Source organism: Aspergillus pseudotamarii, assembly GCF_009193445.1.
Source record: "Aspergillus pseudotamarii strain CBS 117625 unplaced genomic scaffold BDV38scaffold_74, whole genome shotgun sequence".
NCBI classification, from domain to species: Eukaryota; Fungi; Ascomycota; class Eurotiomycetes; order Eurotiales; family Aspergillaceae; genus Aspergillus; species Aspergillus pseudotamarii.
Genome location: NW_022475088.1, coordinates 1 through 24,595, shown reverse-complemented (window position 1 = coordinate 24,595; position 24,595 = coordinate 1). Strand labels below are relative to the sequence as shown.

Sequence of the window (24,595 nt, the reverse complement as noted above, 5' to 3'; positions counted from 1 at the left end):
CTTTGGTCAAAGGTAGTTTTGTGCATGGGAGAGATTTCATGGGTCATCCCATGGAAACGTTGTCGCATTTGGGTTGGCACATGGGTCAGCGGGCGCATTGAGGAGTTGATCCGCTTGTGACAGCAGATAGAAAACACTGCCCCGGATCAAACACTGCGCTTCGCAGGACAGTTCTTGGTGGATTAAGACGTCTCCAGGAGAGAGTCGCGGTTTATGTCCGTTTCAATGAGTCGGTGTTTGTTTACATGTGACCACCATGATCGTTCTTGGGTCTGTGATAGCACCGCCATAGGAGAGTATGAAGAGCAAATAGTTTCAGTAAGTGTAGACAGCAGGTACCCTGGATACGCCAGGTGTGTCAAAATGAAGTTTACTTTCTTTCCAACAATCTTAAAAGCTTCAATTAGCCATATTCGGAACATATTAGACTATGGAACGCTTTCTGCCATAGAGAAGGTACCAGTGACCCTAGGGGGAAATAAAGATAAAGACAAAAGGAACAGGTTACGGGATGTAATCCTAGGGGGAAAATGATATTTCGAAGGCCATTCAACGATCAGGCCATACAGGTTTATCTAAGTTTGTAAAATGCCAAGCAGGAAGTGGCCCTGGTAGATATGTCTGTGTCTCATTGACTTGATGAAAGTTTCGCCAAATATCCTTTAGCGTAAACTTCTTTGTCGACATGAATTCGTAGAATCGGAAGTAGATCTGGGTTGCACTGATCTTGAGCCGCCCATCGTAACCGTCTTCATCGGCACCCGGCCGAGACCAATCCGGGTTAATTGCCCAGGCAAAGCTGTGCTGTCTCGACTGGCTATACGATACACGAGCCTCATCTGTCACCAGGAAAAAGACGTTCGAGAGAATTCCAGGCTTGAGCTCGCCTCTGCTACGGCGATTCCGGAAATCCCTTTATTGTAAGGTCAATATCATTTCGATAAATAGTGGCTCAACATGACTCACTCCCTGAGAAGATTCAACTATTGTTCCTTCGAGCCTTTAGCCTCGAATTCCACAAATTCGGCCACTTTGAAATCCTCAATTTCATCCCACCCGACAACCGTAAACATCTGCGTCGTCAGAATATCCTCGAATTGGTGCTGGAATTCCGCCCAGAGTTCCTGCTCCCTGTAATGATACCATATATAACCCCAACTTTTGTCTTCTCCCTGGTCGATGATATTCTGAATCCACTCTTTGGGCAAATGGCTCGGCCTCTCGTGTCTCCGCCTTTCCTCTACCACGTCATAATGTGCCATCTGAATAGAGTAAAACACATCGTCCAAGTTCTGATAAGCCTGTGACTCTATCGTCGAAAGAACTGCAGTACGAGCTTGCTCTCTCTTAGCTTGGAGATCGGGCCGTGCCCGTATCCACTTCCGTCGATCATTCGCATACTTGAGTTGGTCCATAATGCCAATGACGTGGAAATCATCTTTGATCAGGCGACATTCTGCATACGTTAGAGAATGCGGATCTGTGACAGCTTTGTAGAATAAATCTTCGACTGATTGCCCGAGGTAGGTTTGGGCGTTGGCCTGCATCACCGCAAGGGGGGGGCCATTCTAGCATTTGGTGTTTTTCCTCTAGCGAAATGTCCGCCGGAGACTGGATTGCTTTGTCCCAGAGGGTCTCTAATTGGGCAAATTCCTCGAGTGTGGTCGCCATCTTGTAAAGAAAACACGTAACAGCTCGATGAACCTTTTGGGGGCGCACGAACCGAGATCCAACCGAGGTTGGATGTTGTGGGATGAAGGGCCTTTTATAGTTGTGGATGCTGGGTGACATTAGCAGAAGGTTTTTGCAAACCTTACCACTAGGAATTTTCAATACCGTCCCGTATTTGGAGTCTAGACAACCTTTTCTACGGCGGAACTACATCTAGCCTACGGACAAAACTTCGAGTTTTCGGATTTCTTACTGAAATCTCACGGATTTACTGTTACATCCAGCCACAGCTGCTATGTACCTCTAGTTCTAAATTCTAGTAAGGCCCAAGGCCTTTAAATTTACTTTCCTGGATTTTTATCGTTTAATATAGTATAAGTAACTATTAAATACTGTTATCCCTCTAAATTATAATGGAATAATTATACCTAAGCTAGGATTCCAAGATATGTTACAGCTCTTATAAATTATAGATATTATAAATAAAGAATCACGCTTGGTATTGAACGCAAGAACAGACCACCCTCTCGTCTTACCTTACATGGTTTGCCTACACGTTACAATGTATATACCATCATTAGATTCACTCAACAGACGGCTTGCGTCAGTAAACAAATAATGCGGTTTCATTCCTACTTGTCAAAGGTCTGTAATAAAGCAGAATGTCTCAACAAAAAAAAAGGGGTGACTCCTTTGCCATTACCCCTTTACATTCTGAAACAGACAGTGTTTGTGGGGTTGTCTATCAGTGTAATCAAATAGATCGTCCGAGGTTGACAGAGAGGTTCAGGTGTAAAGAAGAAGGCAGAATATCGGATATACTACGCCGATGTTAATTGACATAGCCTGGAAGGCTCAACATAGTCCTTGTTCAACACAGACACCAACTTTCCATTATGGACCTCATATTGTCGATGTGTCTTGCGAGTCATGTGGATCATTGGGTCTATTGAAGCTGCCAGCTCAGTGAGATGGTTATAGATCCATCATAAGAAAATTCCAACGTTCAAAGTGTGATATCCGGGCTCCTAGAGAGCCTGAAAAGAAAGAGGGTCGGTGAAATGAAGACAGGGAGTACGGCATCCGGAACATCGAAAGAGCAACCTTGGCCTTTGTGCAAAAAGAGTATCATGAATAAAACTTTGATCTCCCATGTCTGCCGTGTTTTCCGAAATCAGGCATTAGTATGTTGAGAGATATGCATTCAGCTCAACGACAGCCTACAGTAGAAGACAGGGTTTTAATACATGCTAGGAATTACACGAATGATAGGTGAAATTGGTCCAAATCTATGACCACCAGGGCCCTGAGATGCTCGATAATGCAAAAGGCAGACGGCGTTCTTACAAGGTAGCTCCCTGCACTCCAGTGACGAACAAAGCCTCTCCCTCCGTCAGAACCACACCATCCCCATCCACAATCTGCCCTCTACACACCCACTTACGCCCCTCACGTACCTCAACCCAGGTGCGGACAACCACAGTGCTTGGTGTCAAGACCGGTGCCCGGTAGGTAACATGTAAACTTGCAGTCATCCCTGACAACCCGCGTTTAGGATGCGCGGCCAAATGTAGTGATACCGTGAGACCCAAAGTTTCGTCCAAAATTGCTCCGGCCATCCCACCATGGAGTATCCCGGATTGTCCGTCCAGCCCGGGAGATCCTAATTCAAGGAGCGCGAAGCAATCTGGGTATTCTGGGGCGCGGTACGGTGTCGTCCGCGGGCCTGCGCTGAGAGATATTGTTCCCCTTGGACTTTCTGGTAGCGGAGAGAAATGCTTTCGTTGCAATGTCAGGAAGTGTGGGATTGCGGTTGGGCTGTTGGTGGTTTGGGCAAAGAAGCAGTCCTCAGTACTGTCTGATTTTTGAACACGACCATATGTGGGAATTGCCTTGTAGGTTGGGTTGGTCAGGAGCTTTTTGATCCATGGAATGGCAGCGAAATGGTCTAGGGCTTGAACAGATGTGGGGTGTGTCTCGAGGAACTGCGGGAGGTTATCCAATCTCCCACCCTTCGCGCCAGAAGCCCTCATCTCGTTTGGCAATGTTCCCTATAGAATGGCCTCTCTCGTTCTTTGGGCAATGCAGAAAGTAGGTGGTGGTTAGTCTTAAGAGTTCTACATCCTGGTTCAATAAATTCGGCATACCTCGGTTTCCAAACAAGGAACCTCGGTATTTGTGGACCCAGGAAAGTCGTCTATCCTGAATCGTGTCGGTGGTTCATGAGTACTCCGTATAGTCCCAGTATTTCTTCAAGCTGAGAGTCCAGCGGTTATTATTATTGCATAACTTTGTGCGATTGCTTACCAATTCTTACGAATTGTCAACTGTAGTGACCAGTTGCCCAACCTCGGCTTTTAACATTTCCTTCCGGCCATTAAAAGGCTTCCATTTGACTTGGTTTTCCGGGGCCCTAAAGTGGCTCTAGCACTAGCTTAAGGTATAGATTGAGCTGGCCTTCGACAGTCCAATTCCTGTGCGAGGTTACTGCAATTTCAATCCCATTGGAATTAATCCTGAAATAGACATGGTGTCACCTCCAGGCCTCCAAGGACTCAATGCGCCCGCACCCAACATTGGCTATTTCACGCCCCAGCATCGCCAGTCTCCTGGATCCCCTGTTACCCTTGATGCCTCGACACCTACACTCTTCACTCCGCTCAAAATCCGTGATGTCACGCTGCGCAACCGCATAGTCGTGGCTCCTATGTGTCAATTCTCAACTGCGCCCGAGGGTCCCTCTATTGGCGCATTGACAGACTACCATATCGCAACCCTCGGGCATTTCGCGCTGAAGGGCGCCGCCCTGGTCTTTGTCGAAGCGACAGGTGTCCAGCCAAATGGCCGAATTTCACCATATTGCCCAGGCCTCTGGGATGATGCGCAAATCCCAGGTCTTAAGCGGGTTTTTGACTTCGTGAAATCTCAGGGCGCTCTGGCTGGTATTCAGCTGGCGCATGCGGGGCGGAAATCCAGTACAGCGGCACCATGGGTGGCAGGGAGCACAGAGCATAGGAAGGCAAGCTTGCGCGTGGGGAAGGATCAGTATGGCTGGCCGGACGATGTTGTTGGGTCGTCTGGGGGAATTGAGCAGACATGGGATGGCCTTGGTCTACAGGAGGCAGGCGGCTACTGGCCGCCCCGAGCTCTTACTCATGACGAGATCAAGCAGTTGGTAGGCGACTGGGCTAAGGCAGCGAAGAGGGCTGTGCAAGCGGGTGCAGATGTTATTGAGATCCATGCGGCGCATGGATATCTTATCAACGAGTTCTTGAGTCCGGTGTCAAACCATAGGACAGATTCTTATGGGGGTAGCTTTGAAAACCGGGCGCGCTTGTTGCTGGAGATCATCGACTCGATTAGGAAGGAAATTCCTGCGGAGATGCCATTATTTCTCCGGGTTAGCTCAACTGAATGGCTGGAAGACACGGAGGTTGGTAAGAAGTACGGCACCTGGACCGTGGAGGATACGATCAGGTTGGCAAAACTTCTCCCAGAAGCTGGCGTTGACCTGCTTGACGTGAGCAGTGGCGGCAATCACCCGACGCAGACAGTCAGCTCGTTCCGAACCAAGGACTACCAGACAAAGATCGCTGCCCGGATTCGCAAGGAGTTGAAACAGTCTGGCGTGCAACTCCTGATTGGTGCCGTTGGCATGATCACGGAGGCAGAGCAGGCACGAGACCTTGTTGAGGCAGACAAACTGCTATCTCAAGAAGCGAAGGACGCTGAAGATGTGACGGATGCAAAGGATGGGAAAGAGCCCTCGGCGGATCTTCTGTTCATCGGCAGGCAGTTTTTAAGAGAGCCAGAGTGGGTTCTGCGAGTAGCGTGGAAGCTGGGAGTGGATGTCGCGTGGCCGAGCCAATATCTGAGGGTTCGGTTCCCTCGTCTTTAAGGCAGCACTTGTCGAATTTCCAGAATGGAATTCACTATAGTATGAATGGTTAGCTATGGACACGCTATATATAGCTAGTGATAGATCTCAAGGGATTGTCAACTACGGTGTTTGTGCACCAGCAATTTCCAATAATTCGCACTTGCTCACCGGTCCACACCGATCGATAAGGATATATGTAACATACCTAGACCAAGGAGATCCGAGAAGCATAAGACATGTGCTCTTGCACTCTTACGAGGGTTCCCACCTTAGTTAGATGGTAAAGTCATGGACACCTCACAAGTAGAAGAACGAACAATTTCCACCTACATAACAATTGTGGGACTTGTTTCAGATAAGGCTTTACCTATCATTTGCGAAGCGGCGAAGCTTGATAAGCTCCTGTCCCATCCTTGCTTTTACTCTGAACTACAAGAAGTCAGCCTTCTCCGAATCCAACTATTACTTCGCTAAGGCTGTGTACTATGGGGTATGGTTTATTTACAGTTGCCTATGCTATTCGAGAGGAGACAACGAAAAGTAAAGTGAAGGAAATTAAAAGCTTTAGCGCTATTGGTATGGATAAGGGAGCAATACCGATTGTAGCAAGAAAAAGACTTTAGGCAGCACTGCCTCGCAATCGTGCAAACCTTCACCCGGTCAGGCCAACATGTAGGCTGGCATTCATTTCATTGGTTGGCACCAACTAATAAAAACAGAGTTTACTCTGTACTAGTATTAGACAGCTTGTTATGCTTGCTCCAATCAGAGTAAACCTGGGCTACTTGAGGCTCTTATTCTGTACAGCAATAGTTACAGCCTTGGGATCTGTACGAAGAGAACACTGTGGCCTTCTATTATTATTGTCTATCTACGTGTTCAAAGCGGCTCTGCAATTCTACAGGCATCTAAATTACTCACTGGTTCCGTATCTGTTAAATTCCCCCATGTCCCAAGCTCTTGTGGTAGTATATCAAGAGACTGGTCTTCTCCATAATAATACCTTCAAAATTACCTTGGCATCCAAATCATTCTTCCGGACTCTGTATCATATAGCCTATATAATGTCTTCCGATCCGGTGTACACACAGCGAAGCACTGAGACACTCCTTGACATAGCTACCGACGTCATCCAGATACTTGTCCAGGCCGAGCAAACACTTGGAGTCGCTGAATCCCTAACCGCAGGTGGTGTGATGGCGGCACTCACCTCTGTACCAGGCTCAAGTGCAGTATTCCGGGGTGGAGTTGTATCCTATGCAACACCTCTCAAGCAGCAACTCCTGGGCGTGGATCCAGACCTGATCGCTACGATGGGCGTAATCAACCCCCTTGTCGCAACGCAAATGGCCGAAGGCGCTCGCAAAGCCACAACTTGTGACAACAGCCCAACAGCGTGGGGAATCGGGACAACGGGAGTCGCTGGTCCTGCATCTCAGGATGGAAAGCCTGTTGGCACGGTTTACATCGGCATTGCCTCGCCCACTGGCAACCGAGCTTGGGGTCCCTTCAACTTCCCCGGGAGTCGTGAGCGTATCCGCGAAGCAACTGTTCTGGAGGCCTTGTCTCGACTACGTGAGGAGCTTGTTGCCTATCGGAGTAATGTGAGGAAATAGAGGAGGATTCGTGCGTTATCTGCCGTTGCTTTCATATCCCAACATGGGTACACCAATTCATAGTCGATAGCGACTCCTAGTGTGCTGTTCCATTTCCTGAATATTTACTAGGGAGGAATATGGAGAGGGGTAGTATATATTACTAGTGGAGGTCGAGTCGATACTAGGCTTCAGTCAATGCTAGACTACAGTTGGCCTCTATGAATATACCATTATGTTAACGCCGGTCTGTCGGTTCGTAGTCCTTCACTTCTCAAGTAGGCCGATAGGATGGGCTTCGGTCTGCATTGCTTATCCTAGCAGGAATCGTTGGCCAGTTCCAAAATATGTACACGTCTTATCCTACGGTTATTAACCTAACCGGCTATGGTATGGCTAGGTCAGGGTAAGCCACTCTAGCCACAGTTAGCATCGCATTTGCGCACCAAATTCCGTAATAAATGGGGTCGGTCCAGGAACGACTTACAGCCACTAACGAAATAAGGCTAATCGTCGTGATCCGCTGCAATCACACCATTTCTCCACATTGGAAAGGAATAAATTGGATAAACGCGGTGTAGTGGATCCGGTTGTAGGTTGAAGGAGGAAATGGGGATATGACCCTTACAGTCCTTGATATAGTATGTCAAAACCTAGGAGGAGAGTTGGACACGTTATTAATGTTGCGAATACTCTTACAGGAAGTTTACTTGGTCTGAATCAGCTAGGAAGCCATACACCCTCCCTGAAGCAAAGGCCTATCCCAACTCTCAGCCCATACAAAGAGGGAAGTCATGCCTAAAATAGTCCGCAAGAACGGCAGCCCGGAGCCCAAGAGGTTACCCACTAGACTGAAATATTCGTTTCTAAAAGAGAGGTTCCGTTATGTCAAAGAGAGGGACAGGCTGTGTGGTTGGAGAGTATGACTCACAGGGTTCAGATATATATCTCAGGGCATTTTGACTCTTGGTTGGTATGTGTCTCCGCTGAAATCGCAAAGTCTAGTGACTGCCGTCGCGTACATGGACAACACAGCATGATAATGTACCAGCCCAAGCACTCTACAACAGACTGGCCACAAGTCTATTCTGAGAATATCCTGGATAGTTCTTATCAGGCTTAGTAGGAAATACGATTTTGCAGTGAACATCTGATGGACTGTTTTCAGATAGGAGTGGTATATTCCATGCATCTTTCTCTGCATCTCTGAGATGAAGGAAAGTTCTTTTAGAACATTTGGCTTGACTGTGGAAGGAGTCCTCCAGGTTTTTCCATGCACTACTCTGGCATAGTCTCGTAGATATCGGCCTGGAGGTGCCCTATGAGGAGACGATGGACCCCCCTGACGGCTATTGTGGAGATTGCTACATAGAACCAAGCGTCTGCTTGTAATCTTCCCTTTGTTTCTATCGAATCAAATCTAATCGCATCTATTAAACTTAGATAATAAAACCGAATTCTAATCCAGTCTTTTTATAGCTCTTCACGCACAACGTCGGATATCCAGTGGTCCACTACGTGCAAAAGCCTGTACTTAGTGAAGGCTAGCTTGGACAAGAGACCATAGGGCGCGAGTATATCGTAACTTGAATTTTCAATTGTCCACATTATCCCCCGAGGGCTAACGCCATTCGGGATACTCCCCGGATCATCCGTTTCGGGGAGGAAATGGGAGTGAGTCTCCAATGTGTCTACTATCACAAGTGCATCCTATCTCTAGCGTACGAGGTAGGACGTCCAACCTTTCTTCCTAGTAAGTCCTCTCCCTCCAAGTCAATTGCATTCATCTTTTCTAAAAGATTCGCCGAATATGCAGCGAACAGTGGCGACGTAAGTCATATTACCGAAATAGAAGGTAGAGAGCGGTCATCCCTTGTCAGCTGTGGCCATATTTATACTCAAAATTTATAAACCCTACGATTACCGGATTAGGCCAGGAAATCATTTGCGCTTGTCGGCTTTTTTGATCCTGTTGCTGTGAACTTGAAATCATGAATGTAGTTTTCTAGAAATTCGATATCGAGATTCCTTCATTAAATCTCTATTAAGCCATAGTAAATTCAAGATTAATAATTTTTTTATGTATCTGAACTTTTAGCGCCTCACTCCTGAATTCTGTATAGATTAATTAATTTACGAAATCAATCAGTTTCACCGCAATGGCTTACGGGAGCCTGAGGCATTCACCAATACCCCGGTCCGTGCCCCAGGCACTTTGATTACCGCTTCCGTCCGAAGGCGGGGATAAGCGGTCATTGTTGGAAACTCAATTCATCTCTCGGATGGACGACAATCTGACTGATCAACTAAAGCCATCCAGATGCTTCTGAATAAAGAAAATGATGCTCTTTATTCTTGCCCTCCAGTTTGGGTGCATATTCACCATCGATCGTTAAACCTTCGCCCTGGCTAACTCTCTCGCAGGACTCGGCCAATGCCCGGTTGTCAGCATGTGCCATGCAATATGTTTCTATCATTCCGGGTATCATAGTCTTGGTTATTGGATTGAGCCATGCGCTCACCCGTTCCTCTTTGGTTCGGTGTCCGAAATGGATGCGGCCTTTTGTTGCTGAACAACCACCAGGTGCTGAGCTGCCATCAGGGAGACCAAGACAACGAACGGGATGGGTGATTACCCTACTTGTCTTTTCCACGGTTGGATTCGCTGCTGAGCTCACAAAATTCGTGCCCTACGCGCCCACACCGAGCAATATCATGCTCCTGGTATCTTGGGTAAGTCACGGTTATTCTTTCGCGTAACATACACCAACTGATGATTTAGGCGGCTGCAATTGTTCTGATCGTTATAGAACGCCCAAGGTCCTGTCCAGTATCCATGCTGTCCTTTTTTGCTGTAGAACTGACCGTGGAAACGGCGGTCGTACTAAACCATGACGCTTATGCAGTGTCGAGGGTTTATGCTCATTACATTGCTGCTAGTGCTGCTGCTGCTGCCTGCGCAACTATCTTATTTATGCCATTTCGGGGACCTTCACTTCCCCGCATTGATATTGGCGTCGTGGGTCAATCACCATCAAGCAAATTTCGCAGCCCGGAGGACAATCTACGACTCTGGCAATTTCTTACTGTGTCTTGGATGGCCCCGCTGATGGCAGCCGGCAAGAACAGACAGTTAAATGATGAGGACGTTTGGTTCTTAGGTTTCGAGTTCCAACATCGTAGACTGCATGAAAGGTTTCGTCAGCTCCGTGGATCTGTCATATCTAGACTACTTCAAGCAAATGGTATCGATGTTATGATCATTACCGGAATCTCTACGGTGCAGATGCTTTGCGGTCCGTGTCTCACTATTACGTGATTTTGACTGGTGCTGATTAGCCTTACAGACTTCGCAACTCCCGTGCTTCTGCAACAGCTTCTTAAGTCAATGACGGACCCAGACGTGCCAAAACGTGTCGCTTTGACCTACGCGACGCTATCACTAATACTTCGTTTGGTTGCAGCGCAGTCCCAGGTATTGAATCTTTGGTATGGTAGACGCTGCTACGAACGAAGCAGAGGTGAAATGATCATGATGGTGTATGAGAAGGCATTATCAAGGAAGAATATCTTCGATCAGCAAATTACAGCAAGGGAAAGCCAAACTCAGAGCCAAGAGAGTGATGACAGTAACGGTGAAGTGGCGCCCAATACTAAACAGAGGAAGCTTTGCGGACTATTTCCGCTGCGACGGGCCACTGGTAAAGAGAAAGTGAAGACCGCGGCTTCCATGGGAAAGATATTCAATTTACTACGTGGAGATGTCTACGAAGTGGCCCAGCGGTTCTGGGAAGTTGATACCTTGGTCGACAAACCCCTGGGTCTTGTCATTGCCACAGTGCTCGTCTGGAAACTGCTTGGGCCCTCCTGCTTTCTTGGAATCTCGGCTATTTTGATAGCTCAGGTCTTGAATGTCTTCATAACACGTATGCTCCTTCGATGGGAAAGAGTGCGCAGACTGGCGACAGATACCAGACTCCAAATATCATCCCAGTTTGTGGAGGCCCTTCGCCATCTTCGTTGGTATGGTTGGCAAAATCATTGGCTCCGTCAAGTTATGGATGCCAGGCAATCCGAATTGAACCTTCGCATCGTGACTAGTCTTTTCAATGTCCTAATCCGCTTTGTCAATACCTTCGCCAGTGGTCTGTTCCCTGTCGTGGCCTTGTATGCCTATACATTGCTGGCTGGGAATCCCCTACGTATTGACATTATATTTCCGGCGTTGCAGCTCTTCACTATGCTAGAGCTTCGGCTAAGGGAAATCCCAGGTCTAATAACAGTGCTCATCAATGCATCTATCGCCATGGAACGTATAGAGGACTTTATGGCTGAACCTGACAAGGAGAAACAGACAACAGTAGAAGCGCACACTGAAGCCCCACTCGTGTTAAATTCTTGCTACTTTGCATGGCCTGGCAGAACGTCACCTGTGCTCTCTGACATCAATTTGACAGTTGCTCGAGGGTTAACAGTCATCTGCGGTAAGGTAGGTGCTGGAAAAACAGCACTTCTCCAAGCCTTACTTGGTGAATTGGATAGACTAAGTGGAGTTTCTGAGACCCCCAATGAGATGGTCGGATATTGTTCTCAAACGCCATGGTTGCAGAGCATGAGTATCCGTGACAATATTCTGTTCTCCTCCGCGTACGATGACCGTCGCTACAAGCAAGTTCTCGAGGCCTGTGCATTACTTCCAGATCTGGCTAATTTCAAACATGGCGACCTTTCATTTGTGGGTGAGAATGGCATTGGCCTCTCGGGTGGACAGAAGGCACGTGTGGCTCTTGCACGGGCAGTCTATAGTACTGCGAGAATACTATATCTTGACGACCCTTTGTCCGCCCTGGATCATAATACGGCAGAAACCATAGTTCGCAGATGCTTCTCTGGCCCGTTGATGCAAAATCGCACAGTTGTCCTTGTCACTCACCGCACCACTTTGGTACGCCATATTGCAGACCAAATTGTTCACCTTCTTGATGGCAGAGCTACCATAGAAGATAAGCAAGCCATTTCCTCAACCCTTAGCATCGATGATACAGACGAATGCTCCTCATCTCCATCTACGGATGATGAAGCTCAGGATGACGCAGCAGACATGGATGATAAAGCCGCGGTGCCAGACAAGTTTATTGAAGAGGAACACCGGGCTGAATGGGGAGTAAAGGCCAAGGTCTACTGGAACTATATAAGAGCCGGAAAGTATAAGTGGTGGCTGGTCCTTGCCATCTTCATAATCATGTATCGTCTCGCCGCTGTTGGTCAATCTTGGTTCCTCAAAGAGTGGGGCGAGGCTTATAATCACGACCAAACGCTTGTATTATTTGGTGCCTCGCCATCTTACAAGAAGGTTTCTCCAGGAGGACTGGGAGAACCACTAGTCCTCCCACAGGTGCTCAATTGGAAGCCAGGTAATCCATTTGACAAATTTCCAGCGCCACTCCATGACGTCCGACCATGGCTTGTGGCATTTTTTGTCATTACAGTTTTCCAATCACTCACTGTCCTAATCTCACAGCTCATGATGATTGTCATAGTTTACTGCGCGGGTAAAACAATGTTCCAGGAAGTCATGCTGCGTGTCAGCCATGCCACATTCCGTTTCTTCGATGTCACTCCTATTGGGCGTTTGATGAACCGGTTGACATCTGACATCGGTGTGGTCGACGGCAATATCAGCGAACAATTCCAGATAATTATCTTCCAGGCTATTGTGTGGGTTTCATCACTGCTAGTCATTGCCTCAGTCACACCTACATTTCTGGCTTTTTCATTGGTTCTAACAGCCGCTTTTATCTTTACCTTCCTGCGGTTCCTCCCAACGTCACAAAGCCTACGACGGCTGGAAATGGTGTCGCTGAGTCCTCTTATCTCGAATTTTGGAGAGCTTTTGCATGGTCTTACTACTGTCCGTGCATTCCACGCGGAGTCACGCTTTCAGGATAGGGTCATCGCCGTTGTGGATAAGTTTCAGGGAATGGACCACTTCTACTGGTCACTGCAGAGTTGGCTGATGTATCGTTTCGAAGGCCTATCTGCGCTTTCAACGTTCTGTCTTACTGCCATTGCACTCTACACAAATGTCACTCCTGGCCTGGCCGCCTTCGTGTTAATTGCAGCGAATAACTTTGTGGACTCTACACACGCATTATGCAAGCAGTATGGCCAACTACAGATGGACTTTGTCTCAGTGGAAAGGGTAGACGAGCTTCTCCATATCGAGCAAGAATCTCCAGGAGCACTTGAGCCACCAGCCTCTTGGCCAAAATTCGGGTCCGATATCGTCTTTGAAGATGTTACGATACGATATGCCCCTCATCTGGATCCATCGCTGAACAATATCTCCCTCCGCATCCCCGGGGGGTCCACGACGGCCGTCATCGGCAGAACAGGGAGCGGGAAGTCTACCCTTGCAGTCTCACTTCTTAATGTGATTCGCGCAGATGGCGGTCGCATCCTAGTAGATGACCACGACATTGCGCAGGTGAGCACTCAAGCACTCCGGACACGCGTAACATTTGTTGCGCAAGACCCCGTTCTTTTCCCGGGCAGCATACGTCGTAACCTCGATCCAACCGGCGAGTACACAGACGCGGAGTGTGCAGACGTCCTCAAACGCATCTGCAGCAGACACGGCTGGAACTTAGAGACCCATGTTGAAGCTGGGGGTCGGAACCTCAGCCAGGGCGAACGACAACTAATTGGTCTGTCGAGGGCAGTTTTGCGCCGGAGCTCGATTGTCATACTCGATGAGGCAACGGCGTCCATTGACCACGAAAGTTCGTTGGAGATTCAGCAAGTCCTCAGAGAGGAGATGAAAGAGTCGACTGTCATCACGATTGCACACAGATTGGAAGCCATCAAGGATGCGGACTACTATGTTGTTCTAGATCAGGGACGGGTATCCAAACAGGGATACGTGAAGGATATGTGAGCATACGCAAAAGCACGGACTAAATGAATAGAGCCCATTGACTTTCACCCGCACTATTGTAGCCAACGGAGTAACCAACCGTTTGTTTACATCTCTCAAAAGAATCCCCAACCCACTGAAGGAGGCACCATGGAGGAATACCTACCAAGCGCATCTCAAAGCCCAGAACACAAACAAAGCACACACATCCCAGACCCCATTCACCCCTACAGACCCAGTCACAATGGGAAACCTAACTGTGGAAGTGCCATCCCAAACCGCCAAACTCCCAGATGAAGTCGAGACATACGTACTCCCAAGAGCACTAGTAGAGCCCAGCCCCAGCCGCAGTCCAGACACAACCACCCCTCCACTAGTAACCATAGTAGTCTCCCGAGACCTGCTAGTAACAACCCCATCACCCGAGGACGTCCCACGATCAAAACAAAGCCGCTGTTTCCTCTTGCTCTCTACCAGGCCACTAACCTCACCAGTCCCAGACTTAGTCACTGGCCAAAAAGATCCCCAACCTCCACCCAAAGAGGGCCTAATCGCATGACTTGAGCCAGGCCCCAATCCGTAACCCAGAGTTGCACTCGTACCCATCGTTGAACTCACCCTCTCCCCAAAAGAAATGAAATCCACCCCATCACTCGAATCAGTTTCATCAGTCTCATCCTCACAGATCTCCGTCCCGGGAACCTCAACAGTACCACCTCTCAGCCGCGAATACCCCATCCCATTAAACGCACAAATAGCATCCCCAGCGTCGGGCGAGGACTCATAACCTATTCCCACCCAATTAGCATTATACCATATCCCTTGGGGGGAGAAGACGCGAAAGAACTGAAAGAGGTAAAAGGAGGTCCTGTACATAAAGCCCACCCCTCATAGCCTTGGGGATTATCCGCGCTAATCTGTGTGTTTAATTAGTAGTGTCTTCTCGGGATGTCAGCTAGGCCTGGACTAGGGAGAACGAACGTACTCGATATTGCAAGAGCGAAGTTCAGCTCGGGTCCGTGAGACGCAGGAGAGTATTTCTGGGCCGTGGAGGGAGCTGTACGTGCAGTAATGGGTGCCGGGGGTTGAGCAGAGGTTGTTGGGGGTGGAGTGGAGGAGGGAGTAGGAGGAGTACTGGTTGGTTTGGGGCCATCCTGAGTGAAGGAGGGTTATTATTGTGTAGAGGTAGTAGATGACGAGGAGTTTGGTGGACATTTTTGTGGTAGGTTGAGTAGTATGTGGTGGTAGAATGTTGAGCCAGGGGGCGAAAGGTGGAAATGAGGTGGTATAGCCGATGAGAGTCAGGTCTTAGGTTCTCGTGGGACGTGTTGTGTGTTTTGGCTAGGTGCAGGTGTAGAGGGTATGCTACTGGTGACTGGCGTGTATGTAGGAACATGTTTATGCTCTCTCTTGCGAAAAGCTATACCGTGGTTTCTCATGGAGGCCCGTACGATACTGTAAATTGTAAATTCATTCAAAAGTGTATGTTCAGATTATCATTGGATATTGATGCCAGACAGCACATAAAAGACGACGACTCTATGGTATGACACGACTTGAGACCACCAGGATAGCCAGCAGACCACCTCCGATCTGATCGAACGAAACCCAGCATAAACATACTTTTTATCCAAAATCAACCGTCTAACGCCAAACTCGCCGTGACACAATGCTACAACCGGATTTCTTTATTGCTGGCTTTCCTTGAATTTGCGAATCCTCCGTTTTATATCACCTTCGGTCTGCTGCATCGGGTTCAATTTCCGGTCACGAACCATGGCTGCGATGTTGTCTCCATGGCGGTCGATCAGTCTTGTAATCCACTCCACTTCTCTCTCGCTCATGTGTCGGGGTTTCTTCGCCTTGACGGCATTGCTCTCCTTGTCTGCTTGGCGTTCGAGCTGTTCAACAATCGCACTTGCGGGGATCTTCTTTTGCGATCCAGCATCCTCCATCTCGTCATCGGACGAATCGTTCAAAGGGTCATTAAGCGGGTTTGACTTGCGGACCTTACGTCCGGCGACTTCAATCATTTCGTGCTCGTCGGGTTGAATCACGCGGAGAATCTTTCCGGTCTCGGGATCGCGCTCGACTTTCGTTTCTCCTAACGTAATGTTCTTCGTGGCGGCTTGGGCACTGCTCTTGATGTGAAGAGAGTCCTCCGGGACGGTCTCGATGCCATTTTTCGTCACGCGCTTTTCAGAACCACCGGTGGGGGCATTCAAACGATGGGAGAGACCCAGCCGACGGTAGTTTTGTGTAAGGGTCAGGTTTCGGTCCCTACAGATCCTTATATTAGCGTTGCGCATGGTGCTTCCGCTACTTGGAAAATTTACCAATTCTCGGCGATGATCGCATTTCCGAGCACGTTGATTTTCTTGTTGCCATTCTTGAGGATACCGGATCTCTTAGGCTTCTGCTTCGGCAGGGAAGACTTAAGCTTTCTCTTCTGTCTCGGATTTCCCATGTTGTATGATTGTGTGTATTAACGGATCCAATGTCGACAAAGTTGCTGCGCTGAAGAAATCTGCAAATTAATCTTATCGATTTCTCCGAAAAGGTTGGTGGGTGTTTGCATTGGCCGTCTTGGCATGTTTGTTATTTGATTCCGATAACAATCAGTAAGTTTTAAGGGTCCGACGATCGGGCCCCATGCGAGTGTCACTTACTTCCGATCCGAGTGTCACTGCTCTCCTGGGCCTACAGAATTATTCTCACGGCAATGGCTCGGCTTTTCTCTACGCCGCGTAGGCTTGCCCTTGCGCTGGCTGCTGGATTGGTTCTTTTTAGTGTACTGGCCGTTGCCAAAGATGCGATCCCCGTTGGAGAGCTGTCTGTAGGTCAGATCGAGGATGAACTGCAGGTAAATATGAGGCTGTCCCCATGCCCCTGGAGAGTCTATATCGATATGTGGAACGCAATCGCTGTCATATTTTCGCTTTTCTATCATATACTAAAAAAATAATATACAGAACTGCCCTCTCGTGGAATCTCTCAACGAGCACAAGCGTGCCACCAGTCCCCAAACCGCCAGCTTGACCTCGAAGATCTTCGCCGTGCTTTTCCCTGGTAGTCCAGCTGTGAACGCAATTCTGGCCACTGCATATATCTCCGGACCACCCAGTACGTGCACACATTTCTCCCGCAGTGTGATATATCAATTAACCAGCATTAGACTTCCTCTTGGCACTATGTCCCCCCAACATCGACCCCTCATCCTTGTCCGTGATGGTAGCGTTCGCCGTAGGCGGCCTGATGGGCGACACATTATTTCACCTACTGCCTGAGATCTTCCTCGGCGAAGACAGCCCCGACCACGTCCGCTTTGTCATGGTCGAGCCGAACAGGAACCTCCTGCTCGGACTCGGCATAATGGTCGGCTTCTTCACCTTCGTCGCAATGGACAAGACCCTCCGCATCGCAACCGGCGGCGAAGGCCACGACCATTCCCACGGCCACAATCACTCCCACGAACCCGCCACAGCAGTAACAAGTGGCGCCTCAACCGGCACCACGTCCTCCGGTGACCTCAAACAGCGCAAGTCCACCAAGGAGCCAGCTGTCGCGGACCCCTCTCCCGAGAAAGAAATCAACCCCAGCGTCAAACTCGGCGGCTACCTCAACCTGATCGCCGACTTCACCCACAACATCACCGACGGCCTGGCCATGTCCTCGTCCTTCTACGCCTCCCCTACCATCGGCGCAACTACCACTGTCGCCGTCTTCTTCCACGAAATTCCCCACGAGGTCGGCGATTTCGCCCTCCTCGTGCAGTCCGGCTTCTCGAAGAAGAAGGCCATGGGCGCGCAGTTTGTTACCGCTATCGGTGCCTTCCTGGGTACTTTTATCGGTATCGCGGTGCAGGAGTTCGGAGGCAGTCATGGTGCTGCTGCTGAGGCTGCTGAGGGAGTGGTGAATGGTCTTTGGGGTACTAGTCTGCAGTGGGGGGATATGCTTCTTCCGTTTACGGCGGGGACGTTCCTGTATGTGGGGACAGTGTCTGTTATCCCTGAGTTGTTGGAGACGGGGAAGGATAAGAAGGTTGAGATTAAGAAGACTATTGTGCAGTTTTTGGCCGTTGCGCTTGGCGCGGGGATTATGCTCGCGTATGTTTCCCTCTTTCTTCTCTTCATGATTCTTTTCAACACTCCATGATATTTGGGTGGGGCTTTGCTAACGTGGACAACAGGATCTCTTGGGATTAAGCGTACATCTCTCCCACCAGAATCTCAAAATACGACACACACTCTCACTCTCACTCTCACTTATTCTCCAACCTTGGAGGAACACGACCCTACTTACTACACCATCTACCAAAAGTTATCTAGATGAAAACGATATCGCGTGTATGTATGTAATAGGACCTAGAATAATATCCATAGCGCCAGCCCCGTTCCTGGTAATGCATAGTCTCAGACCAGACGGACCTCAATCCCACTCTACGTAGAACTACTTAATACAAGACAACCAACGCCCATCCGACCATCAAGTTTAGCGAGGAAGCATCGTAAGACAGAAGGAAATGCAAAGCAAAAGACCCCACGACCAAGGGAAAACGAACCTGCGCACAGCGCGCGGATGCAAACAACCAATACATAAAAACAATCTAGAATGAAAACATGACAATTTCTTCACTCATTGTAGTGATATACCTAAATCACACCCAAATTAGCATCGTGATACTCACCGAATGAAACGCACCGAGCAAACAAGAAAACAGGGTAAAAGCAAACATAATAAAAGAGAAAAACAGAAGAACTTACAAAATAATCCGGCAGCCCAAAGACCTGATACCCCAGTCTCTTAGCCATCTTCGCGAAGCCCTCCGTCTCAACGAGATGATAGAACGGAAACGCCGGGAACATAGCTCCGTCACGATGCACATCGGCCTTAACCATCAACGCCGTGCCACCGACACCATCAAGCTCGATCACTCGTCTCGGGTTGGGACTCTCCGTATCAGCCAGATAAGCCATGAGTGTTCGATACGTGGGCATCTCGGCATACCCCTCCAGCAGAATGTCATCGGGACCCATACTCTCCGCCAACGACTGGGCATTGGAGCTATCGATCCACGAATTGAAATCATACGGCCGGACCTCCATCTGCTTGTGGTCGTTATTGTAGTACCGCTGGTAGCAGTTCGGCACGATGACCGGGTAATTATGACCCGTCAGATCCTGGATGAGCGTCGCCGGAGTCTCGACGATATCTGCGTCGAGCCAGAGGACCCAGGAGGTTGCCGGGCCAAGGGTGGTGAAGAGGAGACTGTTGCGGGCGCGGGACATGCTCTCGCGACGAGCCTTCTGGTTCTCGAGCTTGTGACGCTCTTTTTCATCCTGGGATTGCAGCGGGGGCTCGAAATCCTGGCGGAGGATGCTGATGCTGGCGAAGCGGGAGGGGATGGGCCCGTTTTGTGTTTTGCTGATGGCCGTTTCCAGGGCGGAGAGGGCGGCGGAGCCTTCCTTCGTGCTGGGGATGATGAAGCCCAGAGAGATGAGTTCGTGGGGGTAATTGAGGTGCACGAGGTTGTCCCAGAATTCTTGGTAGAAGCGGGCTAGGGGGGTGAGGATGAGGACTCGTTCGCCTTTGTCGGCGGAGTCACTGGTGGTGGTGAGTTTGTTGAGGTCGTAGTGGACGACTGGTGGAGGGGCCTTGAGGCCGTCATTGCGGACGGGTTGGGATTTGAGGAAGGGTTTTGTCGGAGGAGAGAGAGGGTGGTCTGCGGCATCTTCGCGACGTTGCTGGGAGGTGTCTCCTCCGGTGGTTGTGGTGGCGGCGGAGGAGGACGGAGAGAGGAGGAAGAAGAGGAATCCGAAGGCGAGGAAGGCTGCCAGGAAGAAGGTGATGGGACTTGTGCGTCGCATTGGGCGTGCGACGGCCATCGTGGCCTGTTGAGGACCGGGGGAAGAAGTATAAGGGCGTTGATCGAGGAGGAGATGGAGATGTGGTCGCAGGATTGGTGTGCGTAACGTGGTCAATATGGGATCGACAGTCGTGGTCCGGCGAATCCTCGTTAGCCAGCGATAAAAGCAGTCCGGTGCCTAGTCCCTGTCATAGCGAATTCGAGTACGAGCGAAAGTAGTTGATCAACTCCCCGGATGTAGTCTCCGGAGGGGAGCGGACGGAGATATTGATGACGAAGGAGACAATCGAAGTTCGAGTCCAGTGAAGCTCTCCGGAAAAAGACACTCGGACCCAATTTTCTGTCTGGCGCGGTTGAACCCTTTCTTTCCGCCTTCCTGCTTTTTTGGCTGTGGCTGCTGAGTCGGCATTTCGGTGTCTCGATGCCTTGACTGGCGCCGCAGTTGCATTCAGGGATTGACAGAGAAATTTTGCCAGAGAGAGAGAGAGTCTAATGGCTGTTTTTGGTCGATGGGGACACTCGCTCATCGCCGAATGCGGCAACCCGACAGGCGTCACACTCGACACGGGCTTTTTTTTCTTTTTGGCCCTTTCTCTCGTTTCACCCAGGAAATGTTCTTGGTTAATTTGATTTTCTTCTCCTTTGTATTCTTTGCACATGTGGAAAGCATTCATTTATTGAGTCTATTATAATATATATGAAGTCGTTCATGCGTCGGTATAGTTCTATCGTATGTACAAATGCAATGTAGCCTCTTTGCTTTTTTCGTGTATGCCAAAAAGTGTCCACATATTTTTCAGGGCAGCCACCGCATCACACCCTCAAATGCAACCAGCGCCATCGCATTCGCCGGGAACGCTCTCAGGAAGCATGGCACAAATCCTCTCCAGTATCCTCTCCACCCTCGTTCCCGATAAACCGCCACGGCAGCGTCTTTCCACCACCGGAACTGTCGCTGCCCGTCACCCAGAGCACCGCCCATCGGGTCCGTCATCAGGCGCTGTTTCACCACATCAGACGGATACGACGTGAGCCAGAAGAGCTGCGCGGAGATACCACCGGCCCAGAAGTTAATGGCCGGGGTGGATAGGTCCGTTCGCTCCCTCATCAACCGGGATAGCACATCGTAGGATCCCCACCAGAAGAAAAAGAAAGAGCGGAAGAAGATCGTGGCGCACAGGCCACGATATAAGCCGGAGAGTCCATGCGTACGAAGCTACTCGAGTCAGTTATCATCCCTACCGTCCCTCGTCGATGGACGGCACTTACAATTTTACGAGTGCAATCGATCGGCCCACTGTACATGCGCTTCGATTTATCGGCCGCATACTGAATCTGCAGCCGCGCTTTGACATGCTCGACAGGCGCGGCAATGAAACTGACTGTTGTGCCGGCCATGATTCCTGCAATTCCATGACCAAAGCTGGGCAATGTGTGCAGGTCTTGGTATGTGGCAAAGGGTGTGATGCGACGAATCTCAGGCCTGGAGAAGACGTTTTCGTGGAGCAATCGGCGATACAGCGTCAAGGAGCCAAGCATGCTATACTTCGGGTCAGCTCCTCCTTCCTCCCCAGTGGAGTAAGGACCGGGCAAAGCTCACACAGAGTCCATCACCATCCATCCGACCAGCGGCGGCGTTGCTCCCTTGTATAATCCACTCACACCTTCTTTCCGCACTGTCTGTAGCACGCAGTCGAGCGGTCCCTTGAAGTGCCCATCTTTACTCGTCTGTAGACGGACCTTCACGGTATCGAATCTATGAGAAACTTGGCGTTAACATTCCTGATCCGAGAGAAGTGCATAACAAGAGAGGTATCACATACGGGTGTCCGACTAAGATCCGTAGAAAACAGAATTAGCTACGAGCATCACAATGACCGACACACCACAGAGCGGTCGGTAACATTTTTTTAAGACAAGACATACCACTCAGCTTCGCAAGACCAGAGAATACCCCAGCAACAAAGCCCTTATAGTCACGCTTCGAGCTCGTGATCGGGGGTGCATTTCCACCCCCTGCGGCGGAACCGTCCATTTTCTTCGATGTTTGATGCTCCGGTATAGACGGTGTTGGGGATGTTTCCAATGGCGCTGGCGCTGTCGACATTTTGGAAAATGTATATGTCTCCTTTCACTTGAATATCCCTGTGGGATAGTTCTTCCCACCGTAGTATCGGCGCGGGGAGTCGACCGCCGTCCGTAATGAAGTCGCAAGGTAGTGTTTTTTTGGGAGGGGGTCCGCTATCGGACAAGGGCAATGGCGATGTTAACGACGTTGTGTTGGCCCCATCGGTCGGTGCGAATGGATTTTGGGCAAGGGAGAGTCCGGGTACAGTTGAGACCTTCTAGAGACTGACAAAGAAACCTCCATCGAAAAGAAGTTGGAGAGAGCGATGAGGTCGGGTTTAAAGATTCCATCCTTTGCGGCGCCCCCGCAGAACTGGGCGGTCGGGGAGCAAGGGTGCACCTCCGGAGCCTTGCCGATCGTCCCGGACTTGGCCTCTGCTTAACTCCGAGGTATTTCACTGGTTCGTTTAGACACGGTTAGAAGAGCGTTCGGGGCTAATGTGGTGTTAAAGTATGTATATAGAGAAACCTCCTAGGCTAAATGTGGGTAGGGTGTCCATGTGTCGCTACTGATATAGTGTTCGTAAAGATTGGTTTGCTATCGTCTAGCGGCTGTGAAGCCCAAATATATATTCCGAATGTAATGACAAAACGAACACTGAAATGCCCAGTCATATGTGGTTTGGTTTGCTTTCTTTTCCTGTTCTTTTCCCACTTTATCGCCCTTCATGCAATGTGCAGTTTGAAGGTGGTCAATTCATTGTCAAAAACATGCAGAACAGTCTGATTCTGTTCGGTCTTCCGAGGTAATGCAACTGCAAGGACCCAGAACACGTGGTAACAGAGAGGTGTGGAGTATCAAAACATGGGAAACAAGAGATATCAATAATCATAATAGCAACACAGAACATAGAAAAGAGTAGAATGTAAGGCTATGTGGGGTATAAAATACAACAGCTCGTAGTACACACAAAAGCGATCTTTTCGATGTCTGGAGATCGTCTATAGACTTGACAGTCAGGGTGAACAAAAGAAACAGAGAATGATAACGCCTGTGTGAAACCGGAGGCTCTGGCAGTTCTCGGCAACTACAGGTCACCGCCTGGCTCTGCATGGTAGAAAAATCTGCCTCTGGACGGCGAACGCTAATATCGAGTTTTGGTGCCTTTCTTGGCACCTTGACGGGCCCGCTCGGTCTCACGGACGATCAGCCGGTCGATTAAGTCGGGTGCCGGACCGGATTGGGCGTCCCGTGAAGCAAAAGGGGACGAGTTGGACGTTCCCGAGATCAGGTAGCCACTTGCCTCTTCCAGGGCGAGGGGGGTGACGGGCCCCGGACTGCGGAGAGGGTCCAAGCGGGGGGCCGACGGACTTGGGGAGAGTGGCCGGGAGGGTGTCTTCGACAAGGTCACACCCTCGACGAGTTCCTGGTACTGCCACATCGCGTCCCGAGAGCCCGAGGTGGTGCGGTAGGCAGATGGCCGCGGTTGACGTGGGGAGGGAGGTTGTCCCTGAGAACCGGCTGCTGAGTAGACCGCCGGATGAAATCGTGGCAGGTTGCTTAGATGGAAGGCTGGAACGGATTTGGTGGCATTCTGCGTGCGGGAACGGGGTGGTTGAGGAGAGGACGGACGTGCAGAGGGAGACATGGAGGAAGTTACCACGGGTGAGTAGAACGTGGAACTATCTGAACGCATTCTGGCTGATGGACGGAGGGAACGATGAGGGTGTGGGCGACTCCTGTGATGGGTCGGCTTCTCTCGGGCCCTGTTATAAGCCTGGTCACGATGGGCGAAATAATAACCCTTGTCGAACCGGCCTGTCAAAGGAGTGACGGGGAGGTCGTCCTGGTGTGTGTGGAAGGACGGCTTGGGGATGGGGATGGGCCTCGAGATAGAGGTCGAGAGGGAGAGAGTCTCCAAAGAGTCCGTGGTTTCTGAGAGAGGCGACGGAGACCGGGAGGAGGGAGGATTATATGTGGAAGAGGTGGCCGTTAATTCTTCCAAGGACGACAGCGATACTCGAGTGGGGTGACCGTGTCTGGCAATTAAGCTTTCCAACTGGTCTTGAGCACGAACAGTTGAAGGGTGACGAGAAGGCGGCGACCAGGAAGATGATGAGAGATTGGCTATAGAACACGCGATCAGCACCGGTATGAGTGGACGGGAGAATGTAGGTCAAGTATTAGTACTAGTAGGAGTAGGCGAGGCATGTCACACGTGTCAGGTGGGGAGGGGATAATCCGGGTGAATTTGCCAGCAACGGAAATCAAGACAATTCATCGTGAGAAAACCATCAAGGGATTGAAAGCCAATTGAAAAGCGACTGCCCCTCCGGTAAGACATTGTAAGGCCAAAAAAAAAAAATGGTGGAGAGGCAAACAAAGGGGTTATTGGACCAAGCAATCAAGAAACACAATCATTGAAACAGGGACAAGCACATATCAGATGATGTGGACGCGATACAGAAAAACAATCACCAAAATAGAAAATAAAAACAAAATAGAAAAAAAAAAAAAAAAGGGTGGAGCGGAATCCACTTACCACTCAGTAATGGCGGAGAATGAAGGGAACTGCAAGACGAAGGATAGAGCGAAGGTG

The 24,595-nt window shown here is 49.7% G+C and overlaps 10 protein-coding genes across 10 annotated transcripts; 4 read left to right on the top strand and 6 right to left on the bottom strand.

Moving 5' to 3' along the window:
* Positions 1–549: 549 nt before the first annotated feature.
* BDV38DRAFT_274710 (uncharacterized protein) lies at positions 550–1,671 on the bottom strand (the record flags this gene model as incomplete). The annotated part of the gene is made up of 3 exons (XM_032057887.1): positions 550–892; positions 985–1,510; positions 1,551–1,671. The coding sequence occupies 3 exons, from the start codon at positions 1,669–1,671 to the stop codon at positions 550–552; spliced, it is 990 nt and encodes a 329-aa protein (XP_031908968.1).
* Positions 1,672–2,890: 1,219 nt separating this feature from the next.
* Positions 2,891–3,862, bottom strand: BDV38DRAFT_296519 (PaaI family thioesterase). The gene has a single exon (XM_032062943.1). It carries the CDS (start codon positions 3,702–3,704, stop codon positions 3,015–3,017), a length of 690 nt encoding a protein of 229 aa, XP_031908967.1. The 5' UTR covers positions 3,705–3,862; the 3' UTR covers positions 2,891–3,014.
* Positions 3,863–4,250: 388 nt separating this feature from the next.
* Positions 4,251–5,685, top strand: BDV38DRAFT_259859 (NADH:flavin oxidoreductase/NADH oxidase). The gene has a single exon (XM_032055866.1). It carries the CDS (start codon positions 4,379–4,381, stop codon positions 5,567–5,569), a length of 1,191 nt encoding a protein of 396 aa, XP_031908966.1. The 5' UTR covers positions 4,251–4,378; the 3' UTR covers positions 5,570–5,685.
* Positions 5,686–6,416: 731 nt separating this feature from the next.
* Positions 6,417–7,391, top strand: BDV38DRAFT_259858 (CinA family protein). The gene has a single exon (XM_032055865.1). It carries the CDS (start codon positions 6,499–6,501, stop codon positions 7,165–7,167), a length of 669 nt encoding a protein of 222 aa, XP_031908965.1. The 5' UTR covers positions 6,417–6,498; the 3' UTR covers positions 7,168–7,391.
* Positions 7,392–9,466: 2,075 nt separating this feature from the next.
* Positions 9,467–14,083, top strand: BDV38DRAFT_296510 (putative ABC bile acid transporter; the record flags this gene model as incomplete). The annotated part of the gene is made up of 4 exons (XM_032062942.1): positions 9,467–9,517; positions 9,571–9,879; positions 9,929–10,442; positions 10,494–14,083. The coding sequence occupies 4 exons, from the start codon at positions 9,467–9,469 to the stop codon at positions 14,081–14,083; spliced, it is 4,464 nt and encodes a 1,487-aa protein (XP_031908964.1).
* A 481-nt stretch (positions 14,084–14,564) lies between these two features.
* On the bottom strand, positions 14,565–15,277 carry BDV38DRAFT_287255 (uncharacterized protein; the record flags this gene model as incomplete). The annotated part of the gene is made up of 4 exons (XM_032060819.1): positions 14,565–14,609; positions 14,681–14,850; positions 14,948–14,979; positions 15,048–15,277. The coding sequence occupies 4 exons, from the start codon at positions 15,275–15,277 to the stop codon at positions 14,565–14,567; spliced, it is 477 nt and encodes a 158-aa protein (XP_031908963.1).
* A 242-nt stretch (positions 15,278–15,519) lies between these two features.
* BDV38DRAFT_259855 (nucleolar protein 16) lies at positions 15,520–16,570 on the bottom strand. The gene is made up of 2 exons (XM_032055864.1): positions 16,399–16,570; positions 15,520–16,342 (listed from the first exon to the last, which is right to left on the bottom strand). Exons 1-2 carry the CDS (start codon positions 16,527–16,529, stop codon positions 15,751–15,753), a joined length of 723 nt encoding a protein of 240 aa, XP_031908962.1. The 5' UTR covers positions 16,530–16,570; the 3' UTR covers positions 15,520–15,750.
* An 88-nt stretch (positions 16,571–16,658) lies between these two features.
* Positions 16,659–18,491, top strand: BDV38DRAFT_197169 (Zn(2+) transporter YKE4). The gene is made up of 4 exons (XM_032052381.1): positions 16,659–16,925; positions 17,035–17,185; positions 17,238–18,168; positions 18,252–18,491. Exons 1-4 carry the CDS (start codon positions 16,785–16,787, stop codon positions 18,265–18,267), a joined length of 1,239 nt encoding a protein of 412 aa, XP_031908961.1. The 5' UTR covers positions 16,659–16,784; the 3' UTR covers positions 18,268–18,491.
* A 202-nt stretch (positions 18,492–18,693) lies between these two features.
* Positions 18,694–22,035, bottom strand: BDV38DRAFT_274703 (mannosyltransferase complex subunit MNN9; the record flags this gene model as incomplete). The annotated part of the gene is made up of 6 exons (XM_032057886.1): positions 18,694–18,714; positions 18,826–20,074; positions 20,738–21,144; positions 21,198–21,468; positions 21,529–21,694; positions 21,855–22,035. The coding sequence occupies 6 exons, from the start codon at positions 22,033–22,035 to the stop codon at positions 18,694–18,696; spliced, it is 2,295 nt and encodes a 764-aa protein (XP_031908960.1).
* Positions 22,036–23,140: 1,105 nt separating this feature from the next.
* On the bottom strand, positions 23,141–24,277 carry BDV38DRAFT_287250 (uncharacterized protein; the record flags this gene model as incomplete). The annotated part of the gene is made up of 2 exons (XM_032060818.1): positions 23,141–24,123; positions 24,271–24,277. The coding sequence occupies 2 exons, from the start codon at positions 24,275–24,277 to the stop codon at positions 23,141–23,143; spliced, it is 990 nt and encodes a 329-aa protein (XP_031908959.1).
* Between the last annotated feature and the right edge of the window lie 318 nt (positions 24,278–24,595).